The sequence below is a fragment of the Neomonachus schauinslandi genome, chromosome X, assembly GCF_002201575.2.
Source record: "Neomonachus schauinslandi chromosome X, ASM220157v2, whole genome shotgun sequence".
NCBI classification, from domain to species: domain Eukaryota; kingdom Metazoa; phylum Chordata; class Mammalia; order Carnivora; family Phocidae; genus Neomonachus; species Neomonachus schauinslandi.
The window spans coordinates 84,428,341-84,438,651 of NC_058419.1; the positions used below are offsets into that span (position 1 = coordinate 84,428,341).

A 10,311-nucleotide genomic window follows, 5' to 3' on the forward strand; every position below is an offset into this window, starting at 1 on the left:
GGGGGCAAGAGGTGGCTTTAACCGCTCCTTCAAATAAACATCCAAGAGAAACGGACACGAAACGCCAACACAAATACCCTAGCGCACCACTTCCAAGTCCCCCCTCCTCCACTACAGAGCCCTCAAGCCCTGGAATAGTCCGTGAGAGGCCATGTGTTACCCTGGGGCTCTGGGGGCCGAGGCTTCCGAGGCCTGGCTCCGGCCCAGGGCAGGAAGGCTGGGGAGCTCTCCCGTGTGGCGCTCCTGGGCTGCCTGCCCCTCACCTCTAGGCAGGGGGCGCCTTGGCCCGGGAGTGAGTGCAGGGCCAGGGGCGGGCCGTGCGGGGCGCGCTCCTCCCACGCCGGTGTCAGATTTACGGAACAGAGCTCCCAGGCCGGACGCGCGGTGGCCTGACGGCCGCGAGGATTCCATCGGCCTGACCCTGTCCGGCTTGACCCTTCCCGGGCGCGCCATGTTCGCGCGTGGGTCCCGGAGGCGCCGCTCCGGGCGCGCGGTGAGCGAGGCTCGGGGCAGCGGTGGGAGTCAGGGGTAAACTGAGGCCCAGGAGAGGGGGCAGGGGATTGGGATAACGAGGAGGCGCTCCACCGAGGGTCTGGGAATCCCCGTCACCAGATTCCCAGAACGGAGGGGCTGGGGCTGCTGGAAGCGTGCGGATTGAGGAAGGTGGCACCTGCTCCCTAATCACCTCTCTGCACACTTCTATCAGCACCCCAGGGACCTGGTGGTCTCCCCTCTCGTGTGAATTCTGGGAGGGGATTCTGAGGGCCAAAAGACCGGATCCTGGGGTCCTGGACTGAGCGAGGACTTCCTGAGCTTCGGAGGGAAGGGGGAAGGGACTTTCCCTGTACCTTGGCAGAAGGCGATCTTAGGGGTGAGGTCCCACACTCCTGGGGTGCCTGAATATTAAGGGTCCAGGGATTGGGATGTGGGGGAAGAGGGCTTCCAGGCTTCTACTTGAGCCAGGAGCTTTCTGAGTTCCTAGATAGCAGGGTTGCTCTACCTCTGGAAGGGGTCTTTAAGTGGGGTCTGGGTTTGGTGGTCCAGAGGAGTGAATAGCCCTAGGATATGAAGGGTAAAGGCCAAGGCTTCTTGCGGTGGGGGTTATTGAATGGATCAGGGGCCTCCTGAGATCCTGAAGGAGGGTCTCCAGTTCCTTGGGTATGAAAGGGGGAAGCCAGGGTTTGGGGGAGGGGCTGTTGAGATTCAGAAAAGAGGGGCAGGGTTCATGTGGGGATCCCAGGTAAGGACGGGGCCTCAGACTCCTACCCTGTGGAACTGGATGCTGCTGGCCTCCTGGGTGGAGAAGGGGCCAAGATGAGGCCTGGGAGGAGACACTGAGATTAGGGACTCTGTGCTCCGGTGGGGAGAGTATTCTGAGTTCTGGGGGAGGTGTTTGAGGCCTGAAGGAGTCAGAGGCAGGTGGGAGGTATCCAAGGCTGGGTGAGGGGGAAGGGAATTCCCTGAAAAGGGGGTATATAGGGAGGTGGCCTCAGCTGCCCCGCCTCTACCTCAGTTGTGTCCTCCTCCCCCGCGCTGCCGGCGCTGTCCCAGCCTGCCCAGCGCTGCCCTGGTGGGACAGGCCCCAGCGTGCGGTCGCGGGCCTTGGAGTGGAGAGGTGGGCGTTGACTTCTCTCTCCCCGCCCCCGCGCCTCGCCTGGTCCCGCGTCCGCCCCCACCCTCTTCAGCCTCCAGAGGCGGAGGACCCAGACCGCGGCCAGCCCTGCAACTCCTGCAGGGAGCAGTGCCCCGGCTTCCTACTGCATGGATGGAGGTAGGTGACCATCCCAAGGCCTCGCCTTTGTCAGGGCCCCGCCCTCAGGGGAAACCCCTAGAAGCTCCGGCCACACCCCTAGGCTTGAGCCCTGTCCACCGGAGCAGCTCAGTTGGGGGAGGAGCCTCACGCTCAGACTCAGGGCCCCGCCCCCTGACTCGTTCCCAATTGTCCTGTTCCCAGGAAAGCTCCACCCGCCACATAGCCCCGCCCCCAGAAGTGTTGTCGCATGCCACTGAGTCCCATCCCTAGGGAAATCCTCAGTCCCAGGCGCTGAGCATTGTCCCCTGACATCCAGCGCCTCTCAGGCTCAGAACTCCTCTCCCGGACCCAGTGTCCTATCCTCCCACTGGAGCCCTGTACCCCAAACATCTCATAAAATACCACCAGCCGGCACACTCAGGCCCTACCCACAGGCTCAGAGCCCCCACCCGCCCACAAGTTCACAGCCTCCGTACAGGCTAGAGCCCATCTCTAGGGAAAGTTCCCCCAAAACCTCCATAGCCAGTCCTGAGGAGAAACCCCTAAATTTATAACTCCAATCTCAGACTCAGAGCCCCGCCCCTATTCAGGCCCATTGCCAGGAAAGTCTGGCGTCCCAGAGATAAAAGTCAGAGGATGGCCTGCAGACCCCACAGCCCCGCCCCCAGCTCACAGCCTCGCCCTCCACTCCTGTCTTACCCACAGCAGTCCCGCCCCCGGGGCCCACAGCCTTGTCCTGGCTCGGGAGTCCTTGGGTGGTGCTAATCTGCCTGTCCCTGCCCCTTAGTTGGACGTCCTTGGGCTGCCCAGGACTCCAAGTGAGCTACCCCTTAACCATTGACCCCCATCCCGGCCCCCTCAGAAAGATCTGTCAGCACTGCAAATGCCCAAGGGAGGAGCACGCTGTGCACACGGTGCCTGTGGACCTGGAGCGCATCATGTGTCGGCTAATCTCAGACTTCCAGCGCCACTCCATCTCCGATGATGACTCAGGCTGTGCCTCGGAGGAGTATGCCTGGGTGCCCCCTGGTCTCAAGCCAGAGCAGGTGACCGGAGGCTGCCACCCACTCTTGTTCTCCAGGAGATGCACGTGCACACACACACACAGGCACACACATACACACACTCAGGTAGAAACCTATTTCTGGGACAACACTAGACTGCATGCATCCTTCTGACCCCTCTGCAATCTGACGGTGGTCAGCCCCCCTCCCCAGTTCTTGGGGAATACTGAATGACCACTGAGTGGGCTGGTCGGGGCCTATTCACCCCACTCCTATTCTACCGCTTAACTCAGGTCTCATCCCAGCACTTCATTCGCCACATCCCCATTTACTGATTCGCTCAACAAATAATTATTGAGCACCTGCTGCATGTCAGACCCTGTTCTGGGCACTGAGGCCACAGCAGTGGACAAAACACAAACAAAATACATCTGCCCACATGGAGGTTAGATTCCTAGAGTGAGCACCAGTCAGTAAACAAGCCTGGAAAAATATGTCAGATGGTGTAAGGGCTATGGAATAATAAAAAAAAAAAGCAGGGAAGGAGTAGAGGAAGAGAAATGTTAGAATTGTAAATAGGGTGCCCAGGTCAGCCTCTGTGAAAATGACGTTTGGGTGTCCTGAAGGAGGTAAAGAAGTGCCACGGTTAGAGCTATCCAGGCAAAAGGGATAGCCGATGCAAAGGCCCTGAGGCAGGAGTGTGCTTGGCCCATGTGGGGAACAGTGAGGAGACCAGTGCAGCTGGAGCAGAGTGAGTGACTGGGAGAGGGGGTGGAAGTGAGGCCAGGGGTAGGGAGGGGGGCATGGAGAAGACTTAGACCTCTACTCTGAATGAAGGAGAAGCCACAAAAGGGTTGTGAGCAGAGAAGGGATGTGGTTTGTTTGAGGATTTAACAGGCTCCCTCTGGCTGCTGTGAGGAAAATAGGCTGTAGGGGCAAGGGCGGAAGCAGGGGGACCGTGAGGGGGAGGCTAGTGCAGTGGTCCAGTGACTGATGACAATGGTAGCAGAAGTAGTGAGTGGTGGTCAGATTCCAGGTATGTTTTGAAAGCAGAGCTAAGAGGATTTGCTTGTGGGTTGTGTGAGAGAGAGGAGTCAAAGATGACCTCAGGGAGGGAGGGATTAACTGATAGGGGACAGGCCAAGGCAGGAGCAAGTTGAAGAGTAAGAGCGTAAGTTTGGTTTTGGCCATCTGGAGTTCTGAGATGCCTGTTAGAGATCTGAGTGCAGTGGCCATGCCGCCTGGCACTCAAGGGAGGTGTCACAGGGCTGGAGGTATGGATTTGTGAGGCATTAGCCACAAAGTGGTATTTATAGCCATGAGGTTGGATGTGATTCCCAAGGGAGTGAATGTAGAGAGAGGCAAGAGAACCAAGGATGAGCCTGAGGGTCCTCCCGCATTTGGGGGTCAGCTAGTTGAAGAAGACCCAAAAGGGAGACAGAGAAGGAACAGCCAATAAGGTAGGAGGAAACTGAGGACAGTGTTCTGGAAGCCAAGGGAACAAAGCGTTGCCAGGAGAAGGGAGTGATCGACTGTGTCCAGTGCTACTGATGGGTCCAGCTGATGAGGACTGAGACCTGAAAAATGATTTTAAAGGTGCAGACATCGTCAATGACCGTGACAGGAACAGCTTTGGAGGAGGGGCAGGGACGGAAGGGGCGGTGGGGAAGCTTGACTGCAGTCAGGTCTGGAGACAATGGGAGAGGAAGTGGAGGGGGCGAGTGCCCACAGCTCTTTTGAGGAACTCTGCTGTAAAAGAAAGAACGGTGGACAGCAGCTGGAGAGAAACGTGGGGTCAAGGCCTGAACGAACTCACAGCATGTTTGGGAGGTGATGGAAATGATCCAGCCTGTAGGAAGGGGAGGTGGAGAGTGTCAGTAGACGGTCCCTTACGATGACTTTAATATTGTCCGACAAGTAGGGGCCCACCATCCCACTGCATCTCAACTCACCCCTAGTCTCAATTGTTCTCTCCCGTCCCCCACGTCCTCCCAGGTATACCAATTTTTCAGCTGCCTCCCAGAGGACAAGGTTCCCTACGTCAACAGTCCTGGGGAAAAATACAGGATCAAGCAGCTGCTGCACCAGCTACCCCCACACGACAGTGAGGTGAGGAGTGAGAAGACAGGAATGGCAGGCCAGGTAGTTGGGGGGGTGGGGGCACAGCCGGGGCAAATGCTAGGCAGCTGGAAAGAAATGCACAGGTTCAGAGGAGGAAAGGGAAGCCGATCTGACGTGAAAGGTGTGGACAGGCAGGGACAGTTGGGCCATTACTCGGCCAAACCACAGCTGAGCCCTGAGCCCTGGGAGAGGAGGTAAGGGGTGGGAATTTCGGGCAGGAAGCACCCCCATATACTAAGGCCTAGAAGTAAACTCTCTAAGTGTGGATGAATTCTGGAAGGGGAGGGGGCAGGCATGGCGGGAGGAGCCTGGAAGACCCTCCTACCCCAGGCACAGTACTGCACGGCACTGGAAGAGGAGGAGAAGAAAGAGCTCAGAGCCTTCAGCCAGCAGCGGAAGCGGGAGAATCTGGGCCGTGGCACCGTGCGCATCTTCCCTGTGACCATCACTGGGGCCATCTGTGAGGAGGTGAGCCAGGGAGTGCCCCGGTGAGTGAGAGCAGTGCCTTTGCTCTAGGCCCTGGGAAGATGAGGCCTGCCACTTAAGCCCTAGGGGTCTGTCTCTTGTGTCCCCTCTGGTGGATGGGGTCAGTTTCCTTACATCCCACTGTTAGGCAGGGACCATGCCTTAAGGCCTCCCTGGCCAGCAAGATCTGTCTATAGGGCCCCCTGGTGGACAGGGCCTGTTCCTCAGAGCTCACCGTCCAATGTGGTCGGTCTCTAAGGAGGCCCTAGTGGACCTTCTCTTAGTTCCCTCTTCACAGTGGGTGTGAGGCGTGGGCTGTCTCTCTGGTCCTCTTGTGGTTGAGACATGTCCTTAAGAACTGACCCACAGGGCGCCTGGGTGGCTCAGTTGGTTAAGCGACTGCCTTCGGCTCAGGTCACGGTCCTGGAGTCCCGGGATCGAGTCCCGCATCGGGCTCCCTGCTCAGCGGGAGTCTGCTTCTCCCTCCGACCCTCCCCCCTCTCGTACTATCTCTTTCATTCTCTCTCTCTCAAAGAAATAAATAAGGGGTGCCTGGGTGGCTCAGTCGTTAAGCGTCTGCCTTCGGCTCAGGTCATGATCCCAGGGTCCTGGGATTGAGCCCCGTGTCGGGCTCCCTGCTCCGAGGGAGGCCTGCTTCTCCGTCTCCCTCTGCCTGCCGCTCTGCCTGCTTGTTCTCTCTCTCTCTCTCTGTCAAATAAATAAATAATCATTTAAAAATAAATAAATAAAATCTTAAAAAAATAAAAAGAACTGACCCACAGTGGCAGGGCCTGTCTGTAGGGCCCAGTGATGGGTGGAATTTGTCTTCAAGGCCCCTCTGGGTAGGTGGAGCCCAACCCTAGATCCTACTGTTGAGGTCTTAGGTGAGGTTTGTCACTAAGGTTCCCCTACTGGGCCTAGCCTGTCTCTTTGATTTCCCCAGCGCCCTGAGGACACGACTTCCCTTTTAGGCCACCCATGATTAGAAGGGCCTGTCTCTGTGGTTTCCCACCCCCAGGAGTCCGGTGGGCCTCTAGGGGACCCTCCCGCGTAGGCAGGGCCCGCCTAAAAGTTGCCCCACAGGTGGAGCCAGTCACAAAGGTCAGCCAGGGGAAGGCCCACGTGCGACAGGCCTTGGCTGACCCCCGTCCATCTGACCATGTCGGCGGCAGCGTCTCTCTGTCATTTGGCAGTGCGGGAAGCAGATCGGAGGCGGGGACATCGCCGTATTCGCCAGCCGAGCAGGCCTGGGTGCCTGTTGGCACCCGCAGTGCTTCGTGTGCTCCACGTGCCGCGAGCTGCTGGTGGACCTCATCTACTTCTACCATGCTGGCAAAGTCTACTGTGGCCGCCACCACGCCGAACGCCTGCGCCCGCGCTGCCAAGCCTGCGACGAGGTTCGCGCCTCTCTGCGCCCTCCCCGGGGTGGGAGTGGAGGGTGAGCAGGGCCAGGGGCAGGCCCTTCTGATGGCCGAAGTGGACCGTGTGTGTCCCCCCCTCCTCCCCCCTGCAGATCATCTTCTCCCCTGAGTGCACCGAGGCCGAGGGCCGGCACTGGCACATGGGTCACTTCTGCTGCTTCGAGTGCGAAGTCTCGCTGGGAGGGCAGCGCTACGTCATGCGTCAGAGCCGCCCGCACTGCTGTGCCTGCTACGAGGCCCGCCACGCGGAGTACTGTGACGGCTGTGGGGAGCACATTGGTGGGTGAACAGGCGACTGGACCGGAGGACAGATGGACGGCTGGGCCGGAGCGCCGCCGCACCAGGATCCTCCGTTATAGTCCATACTTGGAGTCGGGCGCCGGCACCATAGCCCTCCACCCCTCTCCGCAAGTCCCTCACCAGTATCCCCCATCATGCTGGACTCTCTAAACCACCCCCCTGCACGACCCTAGGCACCACTGCGTATCTAGGCCCACTTCCAGGGTTCCCTCTAATTCCCAGCCCCCTGGGGCTACCCTCTTACTCCTTCAGCCAAGGCCCAACTCCCCCAGACTCTAAATAGACTCCTGCATCAGCCTAGGTAAGGTCCTACCTCCTAAGGCACACCCTACCCTCTAAGACCCACTCCTTTCCCACCAAGGCCCCGCCCTACCTTCTAAGCCCTGCCCCTCACCCACCCACCCAGGCCTTTCCTTCCGTCCACCTTCTACACTCGGTCCACCTGAAGCCACCTCTTAATGTCTAAGCCTGACCCACATCTCAGAGTCCAATGCCCACCCCCAATCTGGGAGGGGGCACCCTGGGAAAGAAAGAAAGGGAGAAGAGGAGACATCAGCCGGTTTCCAGGAGAGAAAGGATGAGGAACCTTAGGGTGAAGCCCAAACCTCGGTTTCCCTGCTTTCTCCAGAGAAGGGCCCCATTCTGGAGAGTTGGGAGGGAGGGCGTCTTGAGGAACCCTGCCTCAGATTCCCTGTCTCTTCCCAAGAAGGGCGCCATTCAGGACAGGCAGGGGATATGCCTGCCGGCTCTGCCTCAGTTTCCCCCCCTCTCTTCGGTCCCCGCAGGCCTGGACCAGGGTCAGATGGCTTATGAGGGCCAGCACTGGCACGCCTCAGACCGCTGCTTCTGCTGTAGTCGCTGCGGGCGAGCCCTGCTGGGCCGCCCCTTCCTGCCCCGCCGCGGCCTAATCTTCTGCTCGAGAGCCTGCAGCCTGGGGTCTGAGCCCACGGCTTCGGCGACCGGCCGCCGGAGCTGGAGCGCCGGCACCGTCTCCGCACCTCTCGCGGCATCCACGGCCTCTTTCTCCGCCACGGAGGAAGCGGCGGAGACCGCCACCAAAGGGACCAGCACGGAGCCGGAGCCTGGTAAGCTAACCCTCGAGCCACGCCCAGCCTCTCGGAGCCCCGCCCCATCTCAAGCCCCGCCCCTTGACTCGCCCTGGCCCTTCACCTGCGGCATCCCTGGCCCCGCCCCCACCTCAGCCCCGGCTGCATCCCCCAAACCGTGCTAGGCCTAGTCTCCAGCCCACACTACACCCCCTCGTGAACCCTGGCTCCGCCCCCCTCTGTTACAAGGCCCGTCCCCTCGCCTCAGCTTGAAAAAAAAAAAAAAAAAAAAAATTTTTTAAAGATTTTGTTTCTTTATTTGAGAGAGAGACACAGCGAGAGAGGGAACACAAGCAGGGGGAGTGGGAGAGGGAGAAGCAGGCTTCCCGCCGAGCAGGGAGCCCGATGCGGGGCTCGATCCCAGGACCCTGGGACCATGACCTGAGCCGAAGGCAGATGCCCAACAACTGAGCCACCCAGGCGCCCCAGCTTGTTCCTTCTTGACCCAAGTTCTTCCTCCTTTCCTCCAAACCCCCGACCTTCCACCCTCCGCGCCCAGGCCCCGCCCCCACTCTATGGCTAACTTGGTCGGCTTTAGTCGATGTCACCCCCTCCTTCCATCAGAAGCCACGTTTCTATTCCCTCCACCCAGAGCCTGCCCCAGCCCTCACATTTCCCAAACTCCCCCCACCTCGCTGCCCTCCTCCGACCGCTGCTCCCACTTTCCCAGTCCTGATGGGGTGAAGTGGAGAGAAAGCCCTTCCACGGGCCTCCCCTCGGGGGCCAGATAACAGGGAGTTGCTCCATCTCTCTTTCCAGTTGCAGGCCCTGAGGAGCCCGCCCACTTTCTGAGAGGGGCCCCCCACCGCCACTCCATGCCAGAGCTGGGGCTCCGCGGCCCCCCAGAGCCGCCCCCGGGACTCCCCAGCCAGCCCGACCCAAGCCCGGAAGATAGTGCCTTTGGTCGCCAGAGCACCCCTCGCGTCAGCTTCCGTGACCCTCTGGTGTCTGACGGAGGCCCGCGGCGGACCCTGAGTGCACCCCCAGCCCAGCGTCGCAGGCCACGCAGTCCCCCACCCAGGGCCCCCACCCGTCGCCACCGCCGCCACCACCACCACCATCACCGCCACCACTCGGGCAGACATCGCCACCGCCAGTGTAACTTGGGATCGGGCTCGGACTCAGGATCTGGCTCCAGCTCATCTTCTAGCCCCAGTTCCGAGTCCTCAGAGGAGGATGGCTTCTTCCTAGGGGAACGCATCCCGCTGCCCCCACATCTGTGCAGGCCCGGGCCTGCTCAGGACAATGCAGCGGGAACCCCCAAATCCCCATCTCCACAGCTCCCCAGGAGCTCACGCCCAGGGATGCCCCGCCAGGCCAGGGACAAGAACTGCATTGTGGCTTGAAGGCAGTGTAGTCCTGGAGGGCTCCGTTCTCCGGTCAGTGTAGATGATCCCATCCCCCAACCGAAGTCATAAATCCCCTTCCTCCTTCATCCGTTTGTGTTAATGAAGTAATTTAATATTTGTCAGAAAACAGGCCTGGCTTCTTCACTTCCTTGCTCCAGCCGTCCCCCTCCCCAATTTTCCCCCTCCTGATGCTTGAGATTTATCCACATTTGACCAAAGGATTAATTTATTCATTATCATATGTTCTAACCATCTGTTTATTTATCCCTCCACAGAACCACCCCCCACACTGAGGAGTTTACTTGGTGTGGGTCACAACCTGGGGCCTAGAATCTGAAATCTGAGGTTCCCTCCTCCTCTCATTTTGTGGCTTAAGTGGGTGCATAGTCCGGGCAGAACAGGTGTCTCCTTTTGGGTACTGCAGAAGGAAGGGGGACAGAGGCACACCCATTAAAGATGGCCACACCCAGGAGGGACTGGCAGGTAGGAAGACAGATTCTTCCAATAAAGGCACTTGTACTTCAATAAGAGGCTGGGAGTTGGCTGGGAGTGTTGTAAGGGCAGGGAGGAGTTATTCCGAAGGAAGTGTTATTTGCAGGCTTCGGAGAGAAATGAAGGGAGTTCACCTACACCGGGCCATCTGCAGGGTCTGCAAGTGAGGAAAAGAGAGGAAAGCATTGGTAGGATCCATTTCCAGACAAGTAATACTGAAGCTTATGGTACTTATTGGCACTAAAGCCATCAGTACCAATAAGGGGGCCTTCGGGAGACCCCTTTCCTAATCTCCTCAAT

At 59.2% G+C, this 10,311-nt stretch overlaps 2 protein-coding genes across 2 annotated transcripts in view; one reads left to right on the forward strand and one right to left on the reverse strand.

The window, feature by feature from the left end:
- The first annotated feature begins 372 nt into the window (after positions 1-372).
- On the forward strand, positions 373-9,699 carry PRICKLE3 (prickle planar cell polarity protein 3). The gene is made up of 9 exons (XM_021679476.1): positions 373-493; positions 1,686-1,771; positions 2,616-2,799; positions 4,753-4,866; positions 5,209-5,346; positions 6,537-6,740; positions 6,857-7,043; positions 7,850-8,149; positions 8,930-9,699. Exons 1-9 carry the CDS (start codon positions 452-454, stop codon positions 9,514-9,516), a joined length of 1,842 nt encoding a protein of 613 aa, XP_021535151.1. The 5' UTR covers positions 373-451; the 3' UTR covers positions 9,517-9,699.
- A 59-nt stretch (positions 9,700-9,758) lies between these two features.
- Positions 9,759-10,311, reverse strand: part of PLP2 (proteolipid protein 2) — a 3,079-nt gene continuing 2,526 nt past the window's right edge. Inside the window, exon 5 of the mRNA XM_044911956.1 lies at positions 9,759-10,168. Coding sequence (XP_044767891.1) covers positions 10,146-10,168 — 23 coding nt within the window. The 3' untranslated portion in view covers positions 9,759-10,145. The remainder of the gene's footprint in view (positions 10,169-10,311) is intronic.

Excerpts from the sequence above, each read along its gene's own strand:
- PRICKLE3 (XM_021679476.1), top strand. The coding sequence starts at position 452 with ATGTTCGCGCGTGGGTCCCGGAGGCGCCGCTCCGGGCGCGCG. Across the intron at positions 1,772-2,615 it reads TTCCTACTGCATGGATGGAG|AAAGATCTGTCAGCACTGCA; the intron begins GTAGGTGACCAT and ends CGGCCCCCTCAG. Across the intron at positions 7,044-7,849 it reads CGGCTGTGGGGAGCACATTG|GCCTGGACCAGGGTCAGATG; the intron begins GTGGGTGAACAG and ends CGGTCCCCGCAG.